Genomic DNA, 23,320 nt, shown 5'->3' on the forward strand with positions numbered 1-23,320 from the left:
ATCTCGGCTGTCCCTTCTGAACACCAGCTCTGACGATGGAGGAAGGGGTCCCCTGTGCCCCTGCAGGGGGAAGGAGGGCATGCATGAGTGCTGGCGAGGCTGCGGGAGCAGGGTGGGGAGCATCTGTGGTGGGCCTGCACCCCCGATCCTTGGGGCAGTTGCTCTTGTCCCCACGAGGCTGCCATGGAAGCAGCCTCACTCCCTCAGCCCCGGTCCTGTCACTCTGGAGAAGAGCTGGGATCGGACACAGCTCCCTCTGCCACTGCACACACCTCCTGTCACCCAAGGACCTACTTTTCTTCAGTGCTGCTTATCAGGCCCAACCAAAATACTCCTTTTAAAGTTGAAGAAATGCTTGTAAAAGCAAATGGACCCAGCATGAGGCTAATAACTGATTATTCTGGGTCTGTCTCAAGTGTTACAGAGATGCTGGGTGCTTCTAAGGGGCTCCAGACGTGACTGGATTCCAGTGCATCTGGGCATTTAAAGGCGGGTCTGCATGGGACTGTGAGTAACCAGGAATTACCTGGTGACCGGTGCCATGGAGACTTCTGAGACTTCAGCTAAGTCTAAGCCGGGGACGGGGGGCACAGGAAGTCCCCAGGTGAGCGTGCCGTTTCCAGGAGGCCCAGGCCCACCCTGAACGCCTGGGCGGGGTCTAGTCACACTTGACCTTTCTGGAGGTTGATCTCCTCTCTAATTCGCTGTTGTAGAAACGGGTTTCAGAGAGGCAGTGTTCACTTTGGAACCAGAACCGGGTCTCCCTGGAGCCACGGCCTGTGTATGTCCTGCTGGGCCTGGAACACGGGTTCTTGTGGGGCACTGCGGCCACACTTGGCCACGTTACAGGAGACCTTTTGGTCACAGCGGAGCCTCCCCCTGTGTACATTTTTCTGTGGTGGGAGGAGGGGCCGCTGTTGCTGGTCTTCAGCTCTGTTCGAGCCCACATTTCACCTGACGGGGCCGTCCTTGTTTACGTCTCGCAGGTCACGACTGGTGCATCATCAAGCTGGGGATACAAGGGGTTGTCCGAGGCTTTGACGTGGACATTTCCTACCTCATGGGAGATTATGCTCCTCGGATATCCATTCAAGCAGCCAACTTGGAAGAAGGTGCCCTGGGAACCACCGGCCCCCAGATGGGCATGGGGGGCAGGTGGGGTCATCCGGGCCAGCCCCCTGCTGTGCACTGCCCATCCTCACAGGTCCAGCGACTTGTCCAAGGCCACTTGACTGCCACTGAGCTGTAGAACTTGGATTCCCAGCGTAGGGTTCTATGAGTTCTGGTTTTTAGCTTGACCAGAGGTTGGGTTTGTTACTCCCACCCTCTTCTGGCCCCTTGCAGGGGTGCGCCCTGTTGGCACCGTAAGGTCTGGGGAGCAGGTTGCAAGTGAGGGTGGCAGGGAGTGGGACACCGGACAGTGTGGAGCCAGGTCTGGGCCCGCTGTGGATGGTGGGGGGGGCCACCAGCTTCCTTTTTGCTCTCCCAGGGTGCGTAATGATGCCGTAGGCACGGGGTTTTCGGAGAGGGTCCCTGCCGCTGTGTGGGGTGCGGGACCGCATGAATTGGACAGGCTCTGCAAGTTAGGCCTGGGTTTGTAGTCTTGAATTGGCACAATCTGCAGCTGGTCCTTTTAGAAACAGGTACCATTATGTGTGTGTATATAACTGTATTTAGGGATGATAAATCATGTCTGTTGGCAAATTGACGCTGAGAGCCCAGCGTCCACAGCCCCATATGAGGCTCTGTGGAAGGATGGGCCGTGCTCCTGAGGACGGGGGGGAACCTGAGAAGTTAGGGGATAATGGAGAGATGCTACTCTGGAGGCAGGAAATGACTAAGGACAAACAGTGAGATGTCATCTCCAAGCCCAGCAATTGTCTGAGATATCACCCCAATGTCAACTCCAAGATGCCATGGGGGGAGTCCTGCTTTGGGAACTGACCTGGCGATGTTCCAGAACTTCCACTGATCCAACCTCTAAACCCTCTAGTCATGATACGTTTGTTGCCATTGGACTTGGAAATGGTACCTACTGTTTTGACAAGCAAGTGTCCTACCAAGCATCTTGCAGGAGTTTTTGAAGTTACTTAGTGTTTTAAATAGCGAGGAACTTCAACTTGTGTCTGTTACTGTGGTCATCTGATGCTCTGACTTGAGGTGTCATCTTCGGGGTTATTTGGCAAAACGAAAATGAACATACAGCCCACTAGGGGAGTGTATTCTCTTTGATTCCGGGCATGAACCCTAACCCTACTGGTCAATCTACCTTCAGATAAACAACCAGAAATCCCACAGAGAGGCGCCAGGATGGGAGCCGCGGCCACGCCAGAGGAGTTTGAGGCTGTTGCCAAGGTGCGCCTGCATGTGGCGGGGTGGGGAGTGGGGGGAGCCATCCGTGGCGGCCGGGTGGCAAGGGATGGGCTCCGCTCGCCTGGCCACAGCATTCAGCCTGGTACACCTGCCCTCGTTTACTGGCCCAGCGGGACTTTGCTGGTGCTTCTCGAGGGGTTTGTGCTACCCCTGCGCAAGGGAAAGCTGTGGCCCGGGCGAGGTCTGCAGTAGTGGGTCTCAGAGCTCTCTGCTTCCTTGGGCTCGTCCTCTGGTTGCTGTCCTGATGAGATAAATACAGAAATCCACAGTAATAGCTTACGTATTTTAAAAAAATTATGTATTTATTTGACAGAGAGACACAGCGAAAGAGGGAACACAAGCAGCGGGAGTGGGAGAAGGAGAAGCAGGCTTCCCCTTGGGCAGGGAGCCTGACGCAGGGCTCGATCCCAGGACCCCGGGATCGTGACCCGAGCTGAAGGCAGAGGCTCATCCAACCGAGCCCGCGGGTGCCCAGCTTACGTACTTCATACATAGACTTTATGCCTGATGAATCTGATAGACCAACAACTTGGGCTTGTGTTCTGGTACATTCTTGTTTTTTAGTTTGTCTAGTAATTTATACTGTGTTTTACAAAAGTGTTGATCACAGTAGACTGGAAAATAAATAACAGCAACCGTTTGAGGAGTAGGGATGGAGAGAAAACTGTCACAACGTTCAGGTCAACTGGTCAACAGGATGGCCCGGTTTTTACTCAATGTTCACGTCACTATTCTGGTTCCTTCTAAGAATCCCCAGAGGGAATCTCAGACCTTGCCCTTCGTTCCCAAGCTCCCTGCTTGCACTCCTGCTGCCCTCACCCAGTGGCTATTTTAATCAGGATGAAAAACACCCAGGCCTTTAATCTGCTTATTAAACCTGGGACTTAATCTTTATTAGTATTTTTATTAAGTGTTTTATGAGGCATCCGTCATCAATTTTTATTCCACAGTAGTTCTACCTGTAGTCCTCACGTGAGCACTACGACGAGTTCCCAGGAACTAAAATTTCATGTTAGCAGTGGCTAACATCTTCATATTTATTGCTAGCTGAAGTCCGACGACTGGAATTACCTGGTGCCCATGACAGAGCTCAAGCCAGGAAAGCCTGCTTCCAGCCACAATTACTTTCCCGTGAATTCCCAGCAGAGATGGAGTCACGTAAGGCTCAACATTTTCCCGGGTAAATATGACGTAGACCCATCTGCCGTTGTGGTTCTTCTTTACTTAACGTGGGCATGTTTCAGAGTGAAGTCACTCATCACTCTAACATTTCAGGGTTATGATTTGCCCTTTCTGTGCTCCAGGAAACTCTCGTTCCAACCCAACCTTCCATTGGTAGTTACTGAAAAGGCATCACGTCAGGAAGTGACGGAACTGAGCTGTATTAGGTTAAATATCTCCTAATGATTTCTGTTTCGCTGGGCACACTAGCAGATCAAGTAGTGTGTGCAGATGACCGTCCTTTTCTTTTATTTAACAGCTCTATTGTAATGTAATTCACCTTCCATGTAATTCACTTACTTGGGGTGCACAGTTCAGTGGTTTATAATATATGTCAGTATATGGCGTTAAGTCCACGGAAATGTACAGCCAAGTACAACCATCACTACAGTCAATTTTAGAAGGTTTTATCACCTCAGAAGGAAGTCCCATACCCTTACTACCAACCCTTATCTCCCTCAGCTCTCAGCAACCATGAACTACTTTGTCTTGACAGGCTTGACCATCTGGACATTTCATGTAAATGGACTTTTGTGACTTGCGTCCTTCACCCGCGTGTTTTCCGGGCTCATCCATGTTGTAGCATTCTTAAGAGCATTTTGTCATTTTCATGGCAGAATATATTCCATGGCACAGAGAAACCACATTGTTTCTCCATTCATCAGTTGATGGGCATTTGGGGTTTCCACCTGTTGGAAACCCATTACCTATGGGTAATGCTGCTATAAATATTCCTGTACAAGTTTTTCATTTGGGCATATATGTAGGATTGGAATTTTTGGGTCACAGAGTAACTGTGTTTTAAATTGGTGGGAGGAACTATCAGACTGTTTTCTAAAGCGACTGCATTATATTATATTCTCACCAGCAGCATGAAGGATTACAATTTCTCCACATCCTTGCTAACACTCGCCATTATCTGACTTTTCGGTTGTAGACATCCTAGAGGGTGAGAAGTGGTATCTCACTGTGGGTTTAACTTGCATTTCTCTAATGACCAATGATGGTGAGCATGTTTTCAGTTCCTTACTTTGGCCATTTGGAAATGTTTATATATGCATGTGCACGTGTACACCTGTATTTATAAACATGTTTTTTTTTGAAAAGTGTCTTTTGTCCACTCTTAAGTTGTTTTTTATTATTGAATTGTAAGAGTTCTTTATATATCCTGGTACATATCCTTTACCAGATACATGATTTGCAAATATTTTCTCCTGGGGTCCAAGTGTCAAGGGGAAGGAAGCAGTAGGATAACCTGACGGGACACGTAGGGTGACAACAATTTGCTTTAAATGAATTACCCTCAGAGCGTGGAGGGACGCGTCTAATGTCCTTCATAGTTTTGATTAATGCTGAGGCTAGATGTTAACTCTGTAAAGAAGAACCTTATTTTTTAAAATATCAAGTCAGCTTTACACTCAACAGACAAGCATCTTCTAAACCATCAAAGTTGATCACCATGTCCAGTGAACCAGAGCAGAGGTGACATAGGCTAGCTTCTGCTAAACTACTCCCTCTAGTATATTTTTAGGGTGTTATGCTAACATAGTCTGGTTTTATTTATTATAAATGTCAAGACTCTTCTACTGAAATTTTTTCAGATCCCTCAGTTTCATCAAATTTTTCATGTAAAAATTTATAGGGCTTTGTTTCTGTAGAATACTCTGATTAATGGGAAAAAGCTCTATATACAAAGCTTGCTCCCATCGTCCAGGAAGTACTGGTCTAACAAATAAAAACATTCACTTTATTAGAATCAGATAATGTGAGTTGATGTCGGCAGGTACTCTCTGCTCTGCAGGCCTAATCTTGGCTGCTGTGGCTCTCAGAAGTGATCGAGTTTTGTGACTATTATCTTTTCTATTCTCAGTCGTATTGCTAAGCAATGTGTTGTTATAAAAATAAAAACATAACGCTCATATTAGTCTGTGTAGGATTTAGCAATGCTAATTTGTGGCATCAAACATTATATCTATGGTGAATTTCCCAATTGATTGTTTTTTGACCTTCTTGGAATTATTGATCCAATTTAAAAAAGTGTGAGTACCTACTATGTGCCAGGACCAGTTCTAGATGGAGATGATAGAGAAAAGATCAAGATAGATCATTATTCTAGCTTTTAAAGTTTTTTATACTCTGGTTCTGAGAGACTGATATCAGCAGGAGCTTGAACAAGTAGAATGACAAGTTGATAAGACTTTGACTTGAACTCTGAAGTAAATATGGGAGGGGTGATACAGCAAACCTGGGGAATCAGGCAGAGCCAGGCAGAGCTGGAAAGAAGTAGCTAGAGAGTGAGAGGAAAAGTCTTTCTGAGACCATGGCACTAAAGGTGAGACCTAAGAAAAGCAGTCTTTTGGAGAGCTGGGAAATTTGTTCCAGTACAAAGGAATGGTAGGTGCAAAGGCCCTGGGGCAGTAGGGTTGGTGTATTTGAGAAACAGAGCAGACAGGTTGTGGAGGGCTATGTTGTTTACAACCTAGAAGCAGCCACCTTTTCAAGTAAGAAGTAACTATGGCCTCTTGCCTTTTCAGATGGTGGAATTGCACGTCTTAGAGTGTATGGTACTGGACAGAAAGACTGGGTTGCAACTGATCCCAAAGAACCATTTGACCTGGTGGCCATCGCTCACGGGGGTGCCTGTGTAGGATTCAGCAATGCACACTTTGGGCATCCAAACAATATGATAGGTAAGATGATGTTCTGGCAGCTGGCCCTTATTTGGGATGTCTGGGCCCCAGCATTAAGCATCCCACATAGTATGAATGATTTAAGAGGAAGTGCAGGAGTGGGTGAAATTAACCATCTAGCTACAAGATTTGATGCCTTTATGATATGAAGTAAATCAATAGCAATTTTCCTTCTTAATTTTGGCTTAAAGGGAAAAGTAAAACTTACAACCCTCTGGCTGTATGCAAATTTACCAAAACATTAAGCTGAATGAAAATGGTTTGTGTAGTGATGCTCAGGACCATGGGGTCTGTGATTTAATGATGCCAACGCATTCATTCTCACATTTAAGATAAAATCTTGTGACATTCCCATTAAACCGTGTCATTCTTGGCAGGAGTTGGCAAGCCCAGGTCCATGGCAGATGGCTGGGAGACGGCGAGAAGGCTGGACAGGCCTCCAATATTAGAAGTAAGAAGTCCAAAACAGCTACAGTGAAGTTTTCTAGATCTTGTTTTAACTTACCTCAAGGAAATGCTTATTTCAGAAACCCCTCAGGCAATGTTCCAGAAGTAGTTCTCTGTGTTTTCCAGATTCCCCGCTGTCACGATCACATCCTGTCCTGTTGCGTCCCTGTCCAATTTTTTTATTTTTAAAATTTTAAGAAAGATTTTATTTACTTATTAGAGAGAGCAAGCATGAGCAGGGGCTGAGGGAGAGGGAGAAGCAGACTTCGTCTCCCCCGATGAGGGGCTTAATCCCAGGACCCTGAGTTCATGACCTGAGCCAAAGGCAGATGCTTAACCCACTGAGCCACCCAGGTGCCACTGTTTATTTTAGAGTGAGAAAGAGAGAGCTAGAGTGAGCATGTGGGGAGGGCAGAAGGAGAGGGGGAGAGAGAATCCTTAAGCGGTCTCCCCACTGAGCATGGAGCCCTACTTGGGGCTCAATCTCACAACCCTGAGATCACCACCTAAGCTAAAATCAACATTTGGATGCTTGACAGACTGAGCCGCCCAGGCATCCCCCAATGCCATTTGTTTAATAAAGAAGTGAGGGTCTACAATTTAATGATAGAAAACCCATTGATAAATTCTTCGGTTAACCTGGAGAAGAAAACAGTAGTTTAATCATTTTTGGTATCTGTGTGTCCCTGAATGAGATCAGGGACAGGGACGTGTGGCCATGGGACCCTAGAGATGGCTCAGCTGTTAAACATTTTGGCCAGTGACTAATGTGAGATGTGAAAGTCAAAACAAAAGCAAATAAAACACCTTTCTCTGTGTTAATCCCATTGAAACCTTACTTGTAAACCCCCTTTCTTGGGTCAGTTTTCATGTCAATCAAGGCTTCCAATGAAAATGAACATAATGCTGTTGTCAGAAACTAAGGTTTGGAGGCAGATCATATATTGGTATGGATTTGACCAAGAACATAATTTCACTGAAAGGTTGAAACAAATTTATCAGGGGACCCGGGGGCATGGTTAGACAGACCCTTCTACATGAGTTTAAAATTGACATAGAAAATCATGTAAGAAATTTATAAAAACTTACCAATTGCCCGTTAAACTCGAGTCCGCATGAGGCATTTAAGGAATACTAGGCAAAGCGGCAATTAACACAAAGTAATTTACATATCAGGGCCTAGGAAACACTCTTTTATAGTAAGAGGTAAAAGAAATATCCTAAGTACATGTCAACATTTTTCACTTGCTGGTTTCCAGAATTAGTTTCTCAAATGGCACCAAGCTGGCTTCTCTCTCTCTCTCTCTTCCTTTTGGATTCCAGAATGACGAGAACGGCATTCTCCTTGTTCCAGGCTGTGAATGGGCAGTTTTCCGATTGGCACACCCTGGAGTAATAACGCAAATAGAAATTGATACAACACATTTTAAAGGTAAGTGTGATGCCATCAGGGAAGGCATATGACCCGATGCTGGTTGTAGAGATAACAGTGGTCCTGTGGGAGTGGAGCTCAGGACAGCGACTTGGACTCAGCTTTTACCCTTAGTTGATGTGTGGTTTTGAGCAACATCCTCTGACTCTTGGTCCCCTACTTTTTGTCTTTATAAAATGTCAGAGTGAACTGGATGACCCCCAAAGTTGGACGAGATTCTGTGAAGACCCTTTATTACCGGGGCCTGGATCTCACTTGGAAAGACTGTGAAATAGCCTTGGTTAGGACATGACAAGAACTGGATGGCATCTTCTTATTTTGGGGTAGGGGACAAAGCATATTGGTTGGGGTGACCATTTCCGCTCCAGACTGTACTTTTAAGACAAGGGGCTACACATTTTCAAAACTGTGCTCTTCCATTAAAAAAGAAAAATTGCCCAAGCACCCCTGATATTCAAAACCTACTTTCTTATGAAAGTATATGTGTCATTATATCGGCAAAGTTCAAGAGCGGATATTAAACTTTTATAACTGTTGGATGAAATTTTCATACATATTGGATTGGGGGGTGTTGTGATTGTTTAGTTGTCAGTAAATGGTGGCAGTTTATCCTCGTATTTTGGATGCCTTAAAGTTTAAACGTCTTGGGAATCATTGCGACTTCACTCAGTTACCACACCAAGACACACATACATACATACACACACACACATAAATATTTTTTTCTTTTTTATTAACATATAATGTGCTATTCGTTTTAGGGGTACAGGTCTGTGAATCTTCAGGCTTACACAGTTCACAGCACTCACCATAGCACACACCTTCCCCATTGTCCATCACCCAGCCACCCCATTCCCGCCCACTGCCAGCAACCCTCAGTTTGTTTCCTGGGATTAAGAGTCTATTATGGTTTGTCTCCCTCTCTGGTTTCACCTTGTTTCATTTTCCCCTCACCACCCCCATGATCTTCTGTCTTGTTTCTCAAATTCATATCAGTGAGACCATATGATAGCTGTCTTTCTCTGATTGACATATTTTGTTTAGCATAATACTCTCAGGTTCCATCCATGTTGTTGCAAATGGCAAGATTTCATTTTTTTTGATGGCTGCATAGTATTCCATTGTATATATATACCACATCTTCTTTATCCATTCATCTGTTGATGGACATCAAGCCTCTTTCCATAGTTTGGCTATTATGGGCACTGCTGCTGTAGACATTTTGGTGCACATGCCCCTTTGTTTCACTACATGTGTATCTTTAGGGTAAATACCCAGAAGTGCAATTGCTGACTTATAGGGTAGTTCTATTTTCAACTTTTTGTGGAACCTCCATATTCTTTTCCAGAGTGGCTCACCAGCTTGCATTCCCACCAACAGTGTAGGAGGGTTCCACTTTCTCCACATCCTCGCCAACATCTATTGTTTCCCGACTTGTTAATTTTAGCCATTCTGACTGGTGTGAGGTGATATCTCATTGTGGTTTTGATTTGTATTTCCCTGATGCCGAGTGATGCGGAGCACTTTTTCATGTGTCTTTTGGCCATTTGGATGTCCCCTTGCAGAAATGTCTGTTCATGTCTTCTGCCCATTTCTTGATTGGGTTATTTCTTCTTTGGATGCTAAGTCTGATAAGTTCTTTATAGATTTTGGATACTAGCCCTTTATCTGATATGTCATTTGCAAATATCTTCTCCCATTCTGTCAGTTGTATTTTAGTTTTGTTGACTGTTTCCTTTCCTGTGCAAAAGCTTCTAATCTTAATGAAGGTCAAGTAGTCATTATTGACCTTGCTTCCTTTGCCTTTGGCGATGTTTCTAGGAAGAAGTTGCTGTGGGTGAGATCAAAGAGGTTGCTGCTTGTGTTCTTCTCAATGATTTTGATGGATTCCTGTCTCACATTGAGGCTCTTCATCCATTTTGAGTGTATTTTTATGTGTGGTGTAAGGAAATGGTCCAGTTTCATTCTTCTGTCTGTGGCTGTCCAATTTTCCCAACACCATTCATTGAAGAGACTTTCTTTTTTCCATTGGACATTCTTTCCTGCTTTGTCAAGGGTTAGTTGACCCTAGAGTTGAGGGTCCATTTCTGGACTCTCTATTCTGTTCCTTTGATCTATGTGTCTGTTTTTATGCCAGTACCATGCTGTCTTGATGATGACAGATTTGTAACAGAGCTGAAGTCTGGAATTGTGATGCCACCCACCAAATTTGGTTTTCTTTTTAAACATTCTTCTGGACATGGGGAGATGGAGAGGAGAAATGAGTTGGGGAAATTGGAGGAGGAAATGAACTATGAGAGACTGTGGACTCTGAGAAACAAACAGAGGGTTTTGGAGGAGAGAGGGTGGGAGGCTGGGTGAGCCTGCTGGTGGGTATTATGGAGGGCACGTATTGCATGGAGCACTGGGTGTGATTCATAAACAATGAATTTTGGAACTCTGAAAAGAAATTTAAAAAATAAAAATAAAAAGAGAAAAAACATTCTTCTGGCTTTTGGGGTCTTTTCTTGTTCCATATAAATTTTAGGATATTTGTTCCATTTCTTTGAAAAAAGTTGATGGCATTTTGATAGGGATTGCATAAAATGTGTAGATTGCTTTAGGTAGCATGACAGTTTAACAATGTTTCTTCTTCCAATTCATAAGGATGTAATGCTTTCCCATTTCTTTGTGTCTTGATTTCTTTCATGAGTACTTTATAGTTTTCTGAGTAAAGATTCTTTTCCTCTTTGGTTAGGTTTATTCCTAGGTATCTTATGGTTTTGGGTGCAACTCTAAATGGGATGGACTGCTTATTTTCTCTTTCTTCTGTCTTGCTGTTGGTGTAGAGAAATACAACTGATTTCTGTGCATTGATTCTATATCCTGACACTTTACTGAATTCCTGTACAAGTTCTAGCAGTTTTGGAGTGGAGTCTTTTGGGTTTTCCACATAAAGTATCATATCTGCAAAGGGTGAGAGTTTGATGACTTTTTTGCTGATTCAGATGCCTTTTATTTCTTTTAACAAAAAGAAACAGGCTAGGACTTCTAGTACTATGTTGAATAGCAGTGGTGATAGTGGACAGTCCTGCTGTGTTCCTGACCTTAGGGGAAAAGCTCTCAGTTTTTCCCCATTGAGAATGATATTTGCTGTGGGTTTTTCATAGACGGTTTTGATGATATTGAGGTATTTACTCTCTATCCATACACTCTGAAGAATTTTGATCAAGAAAGGATACCGTATTTTGTCAAATGCTTTTTCAACATCTGTTGAGAGTATCCTATTGTTATTGTTCTTTGTTTTATTATTGTATTGTATCACATTGATTGATTTGCGGATATTGAATCAAACTTGCAGCCCTGGAGTAAATCCCACTTGGTCATGGTGAATAACCCTTTTAATGTACTGTTGGATCCTACTGGCTAGAATTTTGGTGAGAATTTTTGCATCCATGCTCATCAGGGATATTGGTCTGTAATTCTCCTTTTTGAAGGGGCCTTTGTCTGGTTTTGGGATCAAGGTAATGCTGGCCATATAAAATGAGTTTGGAAGTTTTCCTTCCATTTCTATTTTTTGGAACAGTTTCAGGAGAATAGGTATTAATTCTTCTTTAAATGTTTGCTAGAATTCCCCTGGGAAGTTGTCTGGCCCTGGGCTCTTGTTTGTTGTAGACTTTTGATAACTGCTTCAATCTCCTTACTGGTGCTGGGTCTGTTCAGGTTTTCTATTTCTTCCTGGTTCAGTTTTGGTAGTTTATACGTCTCTAGGAATGCATCCATTTCCTCCAGATTGTCAAATTGGCTGATGTATAGTTGTTCATAATATGTTCTTATAATGGCTTGTATTTCTTTGGTCTTGGTTGTGATCTCTCCCCTTTCATTCATGACTTTATTAAAAGACATTAATTCATGTCTTTTCTCTCTTCTTTTTGAGAAGTCTGGCCAGGGATTTATCAATCTTATTAATTCTTTCAAAAGAACCAGCTCCTAGTTTTGTTGATCTGTTGTACTGTCCTTTTGGTTTGTATTTCATTGATTTCTGCTCTGATCTTTATTATTTCTCATGTCCTGCTGGGTTTAGGCTTTCTTTGCTGTTCTTTCTCCAGCTCCTTTAGGTGTAGGGTTGGTTGTGTATTTGAGACCTTTCTTGTTTTTTGAGAAAGACTTGTACCACTATGTATTTTCCTCTCAGGACCAGCTTTGCTGTGTCCCAAAGATTTCAAACGGTTGTGTTTTCATTTTCATTTGTTTCCATGATTTTTTTTTTAATTATTTATTTCTTTGACAGAGATCACAGGTAGGCAGAAAGGCAGACAGAGAGAGAGAGAGGAAGGGAAGCAGGCTGCCTGCTGAGCAGACAGCCTGATGCAGGGCTCAATCCCAGGACCCTGGGACCACGACCTGAGCCGAAGGCAGAGGCTTTAACCTACTGAGCCACCTAGGTGCCCCGTTCCATGATTTTTAAAAATTTTTTTTAACTTCCTGGTTGACTCATTCATTCTTTAGTAGGATGCTCTTTAGCCTCCAGGTAATTTAAGTTCTTTCCAACTTTCCTCTTGTGATTGAGTTCTAGTTTCAGAGCACTGTGGTCTGAAAATATGCAGGGAATGGTCCCAGTCTTTTGGTACCAGTTGAGACCCGATTTGTGACCCAGGATGTAATCCATTCTGGAGAATGTTCCATGTGCACTAGAGAAGAATGTGTATTCTGTTGTTTTGGGATGGAATGTTCTGAAGGTATCTGTGATGTCCATCTGGTCCAGTGTGTCATTTAAGGCCTTTATTTCCTTGTTGACCTTTTGCTTAGATGATCTATCCATTTCGGTGGGTGGGGGGTGTTAAAGTCCCCTACTATTATTGTATTATTATTGATGTGTTTCTTTGATTTTGTTATTAGTTTGTTTATATAATTGTTTGCTCCCATGTTAGGGGCATGGATATTTAAAATTATTAGGTGGTCTTGTTGGACAGACCCTTTAAGTATGGTATGGAGTCCTTATCTCTTCTCATAGTCTTTGGCTTAAAATCTAATTTGTCTGATATAAGGATTGCCAGCCCAGCTTTCTTTTGATGTCCATTAGCATGGTAGATTATTTTCCACCCCCTCACTTTAAGTCTGGAGGTGTCTTTGGGTCTAAAATGAGTTTCTTGCAGACAGTATATCAATGGCTTTTTTTTAAAATTCATTGTGATACCCCATGAAAGACACAATATATATTTAAAGTGGAGCTCTTCTTCAGTGGTAGTGGACTTAAGCGAATTATTTAAAGAAGTATTTATCATTGTGACCTATTTTTAGAAGACTATTTTAGATCTGATTGTTGGGTCACTGTTTTCACTTTTCTTTTCTTTTCTTTCTTCTTACTTTCTTTCTTTAGTTTTATTCTTTTTATTATATTCAGTTAACCAACATATGGTACATCATTAATTTTTGATGTAGTGTTCCATGATTCATTAGTTGCATATAACACCCAGTGCTCATCACCACATGTGCCCTCCTTAATAACCATCACCCAGCTATCCCATCCTCCCACCTCCCTCCCTTCTATAAACTTTAGTTTGTTTCCTGGTGTCCAGAGTCTCTCATGGTTTGTCTCTCTCTCTGATTCCCCACCCCCCCTTCAGTTTTCTCTCCCTTTGCCTGTGGTTCTCCATGCTATTCCTTATGTTCCACACATGAGTGTAATTGACACATACACATGAATGTATCCACACATAATTGACTCTCTGCTTGACTTCTTTCACTCAGCATAATCCCCTCCAGTTCTATCCATGTTGATACAAAATTAGGTATTTATCCTTTCTGAACGTTGAGTAATATTCCATTGTATATATGGACTACATCATCTTTATCCATTCATTTGTTGAAGGACATCTCGGCTCCTTTCACAGTTCGGTTATTGTGGACATTGCTGCTATGAACACTGGGGTGCGGGTGCCCCTTCTTTTCACTACATCTGTATATTTGGGTTAAATACCACAGCTGATGAAGAGCTCATCCTGGGTCAGTGGTGATGTCAGCTCTACTCTTTTCTCCTGGTTTGTAGGTGCTTGCATTTCTGGTGGTATCTTTAATTCATGGGTGTCTGCATGAATAGTTTAAAATCACTTATTAATTCTGTGAATGATAGTTTAGTTAAAACCAGGTAACAGTAAGTCCATGTTACCAGGGTGTCTGGACTATTCCATCAGGAACTTGCTGCTATTTGCTGTCCAGGTTCTGTGCATCACAATTTGACGGCAGCCCTGGGGTGTGGGGCATGTCAGGATCCAGCTGTCATCTCAAATACACAAAGCCTAATAAGTACATGTGCATGTGTATACATATTAAAGGAATGCAATCAGAAATAGTGGGTTTAATGTTCTCCTCCTGCATTGTTGGGTTTCTGTGTGCACCCAGGGGTGTGCTCACCCACCCCGGAGATCACAGTTTTAAGAGATGAGCTGCAGGGGGCATGAGAACAATGCAGTTTTCTTTTTCCTGTCAGATTTTTTTTAAAAGATTTTATTTTTTTTATTTGAGAGTGAGAGAGCGCCCAAGTAGAGGATGAGGCAGGCAGAGGGAGAGGGAGAAGTAGGCTCCTTGCTGAGCAGGGAGCCTGACATGGGGCTCGATGCCAGGACTGTGGGATCAAGACCTGACCTGAAGGCAGATGCTTAACCAACTGAGCCACCCAGATGCTCCTTCTGTCAGGTTCTTGATCAGCAAGCCCTCCTCTGCTGATCTTAAAGTCTTAGGGGACTCCCAAAAAGGTTCTTTCCACAAAGAGCATGGCCCTCCAACTCCACCGGGCACAGCCCTGATGAACTGCAGAGAGAAGAGAGACTTGGGACCTCGTGTCTCACCTGGGGAACAGTTAGCACCTCTGGAATACAGCACTTGGGTTGGTGCTGCTCACTGACTGGTTAACTTAGCTCTGTCTTTCTCTGTACCTCATGTGAAGAAATATGATGCCATAAGGAAAGTATCTTCAGCTTCATAAGAGCTTCAGATGAGCCACACATCCCTGTGCACGTACTTAACTGCAATTGCTTCTGTTCAGAGAGAATGATTTGTTCTTCCTGATAAAGGCTTATCAGATACCTTTACCTTTCCAAGTAAAATGCTGTACGTCCAAACTCCAACATGTTGTACGTCCAAACTCCAACATGCCAGCCAACTCATGTTGGCCTCATGATGTCAGGTTGATTTTGATTCCTCTGAAAAACACACACCTAAATTTCATCAGGCAATCCAATACCATCACTACTGGGTGCATTCCTTCTCCCACATACATCACACCTTTGCTTCTGTTCAGAGAGAACAATTTGCTCTCTGCTGGGTCCTTGATTTGATTAAAAAGTCCAAGACCCTGTAAGCCAAAGTGCTACACAGAATGGAGAGTCACCCTGCGTTTGCTCCGACAGGCAATTCCCCTGACAGCTGTAAGCTGGATGGTTGTATCCTGACAACTCAGGAGGAAGAAGATACGATCAAGCAGAAGTGGAAGCTTCCAGGCCATAAGTGGAAACCGCTGCTGCCAGTCACCAAGGTGTGGTGCCCATGGGGGGCTGGGCAGGCTGGCCCCCAGCCTGGCCGCGTCCCTCAGATGCACCGTGTTCAACAGTAACACAGACAAGCTTCTAAAAACTGTATCTTCATTTACGTCATGAAGACACAGGCTCTATTTCTTCATACTTTTGCATTTCTAACAAGTTTTGTTTTAAATCATCATGTACAAGGAACATATACGTATTTCCATATATATGTATATGGAAGACGTTTCTGAAGCATATTAACTTTTTAGAAGGGATGAGTAGCATATTCAAACCTCTAACCGTGTGTCCTCGGTGGAACAGATGCTGAGACATTCCGGAAGTGTCCGCTTCCATCTGGTAGGAAGATAGTCGTTTGCGGGTCAGAGTGGGGTGTGAAGGTTGCTCCCATGGAGTTATGGGTGACAACCTCTGGGAGGTCACTTGCTTTCCTTATCAGTGTGTCTACTTCAATGACTATTAAGAACCACAGACAGCATGGACCTGAGTGTTCATGTCAGTGTTCCCCAGGCTTGCGATCCCAACTAGCTTTTCTCTGTGGTCAGCCAACTCACTATCAGTGAGTACCTGTCACGGTTCATGGGTGCTGAGCCCACAGGATGGCTGGCTCCATGGGCCTCGCCCTGTGTTATCACAAGGGCGCTTCCCTGCTTCTCTTTCAGCTCTCCGCCAACAACAGTCACTTGTTCGACAGCCTGACCCTGGAGCTCCAGGACGTCATCACACACGCAAGGCTCACCATCTTCCCGGATGGTGGCGTGGGCCGCCTGCGACTCAAGGGCTTCCCCAGCTCCATCTGCCTGCTGAGGCCCCGCGAGAAGCCTATGATGAGGTTCTCCGTGAAAGCGGGCTTCCGAGCCAACCTCTGACTCCCCGCAGGGCCGAGCGCTGGTCAACGCGATCCTACACATCTTCTGAAGTGTTCTTAACACCCCAAACTTAAGAGGCTCTAGCAATGAATCTTACCAAGATCAATGGGATTCCTGGTTATTTAATAAAGTGGTCACTCTCACACGCTGGTATCTGTACTTATGGTTGCTGTGAAGCGTGAGGTAGGTGAAAAATTGGCTGAGGCTGTGAAAGGCAGGTGGTCTCCTAAAGTTTACTTTTCAAAACCACTCCGAGATCTTGATGTAGCACACTCTGTGCCTCTTCTGTCTGCAGACGTGGCTACGTATCCATAGCCTATCACCTTCAACAGAAGTTTAAGCCCATCAAAACCACTGGAAAAATGTATTTCAGGAATCATTCATTGTCTCAGCTCAAGAGGACTGGCTCATCCCTACCCAGAAAAGGAATAACTTCCACAGGGGCACCTGTGCCCTGGAATTGTTCTTTCTCTCCCAAATGAAAGTGGATTCTGAGTGTCAGACCTGTGAGGAACCGTGTGCCAGCTGTGAGGAGAAATCTAGTTTCTCACAGGCTCTGAATGGTTCCATACAATTCTTCCTTGACGAATTTTGATTATGGAGACAGTCCTGATGCGTCCCCCCATCCCAGCATAGGAGGCCAGCAAGCGCAGTGGGAAGGCTGTGGTGAGTGTGGGGTGGTCCTCAGCACCCTCCCATTCCTGCCACCTTGCCAGAGAGATCACAGAGAGCGGCTGTCTCCCTTCCTTTCCCCTCTGCTCTCCGCACCTGTCTAGGCTCGCAGAGGCCCCTCCCCGGTCCTGGCTCTCCCCCCCCCACTCCCCTGTCCAAGCTTTCAGATGCCCGCCGCTCCCCTGCGCCGACTCCCTGCCTCCCCTCCCCTGACCATCGTCCTGCCCCTCTCTGGGCTGCAGGCCACAGGCGGTCACAATGGCCGGCTGGCGTCAGCGCGTGCAGGGAGCTGGGGTCGCCCTGCGGTCCCGCGCCCACGCCCTGGCTGCGCCCCGGCTCGAGGGCAGCGAGCGGTGTCCGGTGGCCCTGGGGCGGCGCGGCCATGGGCACGCGCGGGCCGCACGTGCTGGTGGACACCACGCCCGCCAAGACCATCCTGGTGTACCGCAACGGGGACGCGTTCTTCGTGGGCCGGAGGTTCGTGCTGCCGCGGCGCCCCGTGGCCACCTTCGAGGCGCTGCTGGACCAGCTGACTGAGCGGGTGGAGGTGCCTTTCGGCGTGCGGCGCCTGTTCACGCCGACGTGCGGGCACCCGGTGCTCGAGCTGCAGGCGCTGCGGGCGGGCGGCAAGTACGTGGCGGCCGGCCGCGAGCCCTTCAAGAAGCTCGAGTGAGTGCGGCGCCCCCTCCCCCGCGGCCCGCTGCCCTCGAGGCGCACCCGTCCCCCTCTGCCCTCTGTGCGGGGTGACCGGAGAGCGCGGGAGGGCAATGTTGCCCACTGTGGGCTGTGACCGGCGAGTGCGGGAGGGAGGCACACCTGTCGCCCTCTGCTGGGTGACCGGCCAGCGCGAGCGAGGGAGGTGCACTGTCGCCCCCTTCTCATGGTGACCAGGCGAGCGCAGAGCCCTGTTCTGTGCCTGGTGACTCGCCAGTGGGGCAGCACCCCTGTGCGCACAGCCCCCTTCTGCTGGTTGTGGGCCGGGCTGGCGTCCACCTGCCCCCCCCCCCCCCCCGCCCCGCGCCCCCAGGGTGGCCCTGAGGGCAAGCCGGTCTGAAAAGTCGACCTGCAGGAAGGAAGGGAGTTAGCCCTGCGGGGAGAACTGGGGAAGCACGCTGGAAGGCAGGAATCAGGTAAGTGTCACCCTCTGCCTGGCTTGCCCCCGTCTGGTGTTCCGCCATGCCTGGCTGGGCATTCTCGGGGGAACGCACTTGCTAAGGTGTGAAATGGGTGCATCTCCAGCAGAGTCTCCTGTTAGACTGGGGCCTTGGAAGCGTCATCTCCAGAATCCTGGCCCGTGAAGCAAGGCTGGCCCACAGCACAGACTGAATGTCTGTGGAGCAAAGAGAGCCCCTCTCCAGTGTCTGCTGAGGTCAAGACAGCCCTCGGGAGAGATGTTAGCTGTCCTGGGGAGATGCACTTGTGTGTGAAATCCTGATGGAAACACATTAGCCATATTCAACTTGTGAGTCCTACTGGATGGCATCCACTCAGAATGCCAGTTTGATGCTTTTTTGTTTAGCCTGACACTGGTATCACAATCCCTTTGAGGTCTTACTGCTTGTGGGCTTATACAGCACAGTTCTGTTCATCTTCTCAGGAGTACTCCAGTGCTTCTTACAGTTTCTCCGAGCTTTCTTAGTAACTGTCATTATACAAGTGTCTCCGAAACCCCAAATTCAAGCTTGCAGTTCTTCAACAAATAGCCAATGTTCACCCCTTCCCATGGGGCAGAGTTGGGGTACTGTAGAGGCTGTGAGAGCTTTGCGGTGCATGTTTATGGGAGATAAGAAGCAAGTCACCATAACAGAGAGAGGGGTCACTACTATGAGAGATTCTGTTTTGGAGCAGGGCCTCTGAAAAGGCCTCTTTACAAAATGCAAGCCAGGGGGGGGAAGCTGTTTCTTATCCTTCACGAATTCCTGACCTGTGGCAGGATCACACATTTCCTGTGTCTGCCTTTCAAAGGCACATTGCCTGTGTTGGCACTGTTGCTAACTATTTCTTCTATGGTGAAATGTATTGTATATACAGCAGTGTATACAATATTCTATGTAGAGTTTAAGAAAACTCCGTATAAGCCACACTCCGGATCAAGAGAGAACACAGCTGGTATTTGAAAACCTGCCACTTCCATCCCCATCCTTTTCCCACTGGTGACCACCAATCTTCTGGTTTTTGTATCATCTTTCCATGATAATCGATCCTCAAAGGACAGATTTTTCAATGTTCTCATGTTTGTGTACTTTTGGTTTTCTGTTGGTTGCTTTTCCACACGATAATAGGCCGTGATTTTCATCCCCGTCAACAGTGTGTGGCTGGAGGTCACTGGCCTCTGTGGCCATGTGCTCTTTCATGGACCAGAATGCCAGTTTACTTCTCCGATCTGTTGTTGGCTAATTTGGGTTGTTCTAAATTTTATGCCGAAATAAACGACAACACTGTTGTAAACATTCCTTTGCTTGTCTGCTAGTGCGTATGGGTAAGACTCTCTCTAGAAGGGTGCCTTAGTTACTTACTGCATATAACCAATCACACCAAGCTTTTTGGCTTAAAACAGCTTTATTTTCTTGTGGTTTCTGGGATCAGGAATTCAAAAGCAGCTTAGCTGAGTGATTCTGGCTCTGAGACTCTCGTGAGGTTGCAATCAGCATGCTGGCTACCGTCATCTTAAGGCCAGACTGGGGTGGGTGCTTCCAGGCTCACTCTCAAGTCCGAGGCAGGAAGCTTCACCCCTGCAGTGGGAGCCTCTTCATAGGTGACTTAGCAGCTGGCTCTCCCCAGCATCAGGGATCTGGGAGGGAGCCTGGCTGATGCTCCTGCTGGTTTTCTGTCATGCTGTCTTCTCTCTCTATCTGCCTAGTTATCTTTGTGTGCTGGATATTACTCTCAAAACTTATTTGCAGAAATAATTTGAGGCCTAGGGTGAAAATGTCTTTTGCCAAAGTTGATTTTTTGTGTGTTTTGGCCAGATACCTGTCATCAACTGTTCATGATCACCTTCATACAATTTCAGAATATGTGATAATTTGGGCCACCCAGATGGCTTGATGACTGGATGGACCCCATTGGGGTCCCAGTTCACAAATATGGATAGTTCACAAGGATCCCCGTTGCTGGTGTGCCCTGAGCAAAGTGCTTCTGCCTGCTGGCCACAGAGCCTGTCAAAGACATGGTTCAACCTCTCAGCCATCTGTCTGTGGGCAGTAAGCCCTGGGCTGCAGTAGCCCCAGATAGTGGGCTCACATATTTGGATTTTCTTTATTTCCTGGACCTTGGCCTGGTAATTCCTCATTATTTTGTTAGATGTCTTATGTTTTGAGAAAATGTCATTTTGTCTGATTTTATTAGTTTTTAGTGGACAGGTTGATCAGAGTTACTTAGTCCGTTGTCCCCAGGGATGGAAGTCTTCTCTCCCTCGTTCTTCACGTATATTTTTATAGATGGATGATTCTGTTTGAATGACAGGGTCCTTCAGTCCACAGAAGCTGTTTATCCTTTTCCTTTATTTGGGGAAGATTTTATTTTTTTTTATTTATTTGAGAGATAGTGATAGAGAGAGAAAACAAGCTGGGGGAAGGGCAGAGGGGGAGAGAGGATCCCAAGCACACTTTCCGCTGAGTGTGGAGCCCAACATGGGGCTCGATCTCATGACCCTGAGATCCTAATCCAAGCAGAAACCAAGAGTTGCATACCTAACCGACTGCACCTTCTGGGGGCCCTGGAAGGTGTTTTTCTATTGTCTTTAAACTTTGAGGTTGCTGATGAGAAATCAGTTATCACAATTAACTTATTTGAAAGTAATATTTTATCTATTCTGGCTATTTAGAATGTATTTTCTTTAACTTCATTGTACTGTGGTGTAAGTGATTTGTCCAAGTAGCCAATTGATTGAACTCTCTGGAGTCTGGTGTGGTAACTTTCAATAGCCCTTGTCTTCAGAGGATGCCTCTGTCTTACACTTTCTGTGTTTTCTGCCTTGGAGTTGATGTGGGTTGGCCTGTCTCACTGACGTGAACTTCGGGGACTCCTCCTCTCTGTCCAAATTTCTCTCTTTTTTCTTTGGGCTTTAGGTACTTGGTTCACATCAATCTTTTGGCTAATTTTTCTGCTGTATATAAGATGCTATCAAACCAATTAATTGAGTTTTAAATTTAAATTATTTAATTTTTCATTTCTAAAAATTCTCCCTCGTTCTTTTTCAAATCACGTGTATCATTCTTTAGACTTTCTTGGTCCTGCATGTCCTTTCACACTTGCTTTTACTGAAATATTGTCCTTGTGCATCTGAGATGCCCGTGTTGGAAACCTGTTTCTATTTTCTGTTATTTTAGTCGTTTTTTTCTCAGTTGAGAGAGTAATCTTCTTGTTGGTTTACTTTTGATAGTAAGTGACTCCTTTTATGTGGATGTTAGTTAGAGGAAATTCCTGCTGGGCTGAGATAAAGGTGAGACTCTTTGGAGAGGGCTGCTGAGCTGATCTTCTGCAGGCTGCTCACCCAAAGACACATGGGGTGCAGGTAGTAACATGGGACTTGGGAACCCACCCAGATAGCGTAATTTTGTGAGCAAGCTGGCTTGTGATCTGAATTCTTAATTGCATCTGCAAAGATGCAAATTAAACATCCTATTGTTTTTGAAGGAAAATCTTAATCCATCGACATCTGAGTTGCCAAGAGGAATTGAATTAATGCCCTGACATTTTGAGTTAAGTTCGTGACAGTGCTAATCCTGCTAAATCCTGTTTGCCACAGTGAGCCTCACTGACAAGAACACGTTCCTTTATAGATGTCCAATTTTGTGATGATTGTTTTCAGGCTTGATTATATGCTATATCATGATATATATATCACTGTAACCAGCTGCAAACGGAAAGATTGTGTCCTCCTAAAATTCCTACGTTGAAACCTAATCCCTAGTGTGGGTGTTAGGAGGTGGGGCTTTTGGGAGGTGAACCGGTCATGAATAGGATTAGTGTACTTGTAAAAGGATATGGACAGCTCGATGCCCTTGCTGCCATGTGAGGACATATGAGAAGGCAGCCGTCCATGGACCTGGACGAGGGCCCTCACCTGAACCCAGGCACACAGGCCTCTCATCTCAGACTCCCAGCCTCCAGAACAGTGATACACTAATGGCTGTTGTTGACTCCACTCTGTCTGGGTGTCTTTACTACCATCACTCCAGTGGACTTAGACACTCCGTACACTGAATTCTGATTTCCTACAGAATCTAGTGTTCAGGTAGCAGAATATGTTGCTACTAAAATTGACATTAAAATCCTTTTCAGTGTATGTATAATGAAAAGTATTTAACCCCCCCCAAACATTTCCTTGTAAAATCAGTGTGTGTTTTATATATGAGCTGATGAGGAAGGAAGCCCTGAAGCATGGGCCAGCATGCCCAAACGTGCTCAGTACATGCTTTTCTTTCCTCTGTTCAGTGGGTCGAGGAGTTTTCTAATAGACCCTGTTAGACCCTTGATTTGGTGGGGAGACTGTCATAGTTTATTTGAAATGTTTTGGACGCATGGTCAAAAAACTGACACTTGGAGGCGTTTCTCTTCTCAGATCTCTTCAGGTTTGTTAGTGTTTTCCATGAGGGAGGCAGCATGATCCTGTTCACTGGTGGGAGTGGGGAGTAGGGAGGGTCAGGGCATTTCCAGGTGTCCTTGAGACTCTGGAATCATCCGTGTACCTTCAGTGATGTACATAGATGGGTGCTCTTTGCTTGTGAAGTTCATCATGGAGAGACATTTAAATTTCATTTTCTTTACTACTTCTTAGATCAGTAAGGTATGAAATCGGAATCCAGACTTAGATGAATGAAGCTCTGACAAATCTTTTGGCTTGATTTCTGCTGGTATCAGTAAGCTAGCACTTGTTGGAATGTATATTCTGTAATTACTGAGCCATTGGGCAGTTAAAGTTAATTTTCTCTAGCAAATAATCTTCTAATTGTGCCACCAGCAAATGAACTTTGCAGTGAAACCTAATGATGTGTTAGCCATCGTGGGGCTCTTCTCATAATAATGGCTGCAAAATGGTACATTGAAAAGACAAACACCATCAAGTCTGTATAGAATCCGATCATTATTCAAACC

The 23,320-nt window shown here is 45.4% G+C and overlaps 2 protein-coding genes across 2 annotated transcripts in view; both read left to right on the forward strand.

Moving 5' to 3' along the window:
- ALLC (allantoicase) overlaps positions 1-16,692 on the forward strand; it is a 38,911-nt gene extending 22,219 nt beyond the window's left edge. Inside the window, exons 7-14 of the mRNA XM_032867017.1 lie at positions 987-1,112; positions 2,276-2,355; positions 3,421-3,553; positions 6,129-6,284; positions 6,662-6,735; positions 8,055-8,163; positions 15,552-15,676; positions 16,343-16,692. Coding sequence (XP_032722908.1) covers positions 987-1,112; positions 2,276-2,355; positions 3,421-3,553; positions 6,129-6,284; positions 6,662-6,735; positions 8,055-8,163; positions 15,552-15,676; positions 16,343-16,549 — 1,010 coding nt within the window. The 3' untranslated portion in view covers positions 16,550-16,692. The remainder of the gene's footprint in view (positions 1-986; positions 1,113-2,275; positions 2,356-3,420; positions 3,554-6,128; positions 6,285-6,661; positions 6,736-8,054; positions 8,164-15,551; positions 15,677-16,342) is intronic.
- Positions 16,693-17,146: 454 nt separating this feature from the next.
- The window catches only part of DCDC2C (doublecortin domain containing 2C), a 96,448-nt gene continuing 90,274 nt past the window's right edge, over positions 17,147-23,320 (forward strand). Inside the window, 3 exon segments of the mRNA XM_032867020.1 lie at positions 17,147-17,264; positions 17,267-17,302; positions 17,305-17,890. Of these exon segments, the coding sequence (XP_032722911.1) occupies positions 17,147-17,264; positions 17,267-17,302; positions 17,305-17,890 (740 nt within the window).

This window comes from Lontra canadensis, unplaced genomic scaffold (assembly GCF_010015895.1).
Source record: "Lontra canadensis isolate GAN:19392208 unplaced genomic scaffold, GSC_riverotter_1.0 scaffold32, whole genome shotgun sequence".
Classification (NCBI taxonomy): Eukaryota; Metazoa; Chordata; class Mammalia; order Carnivora; family Mustelidae; genus Lontra; species Lontra canadensis.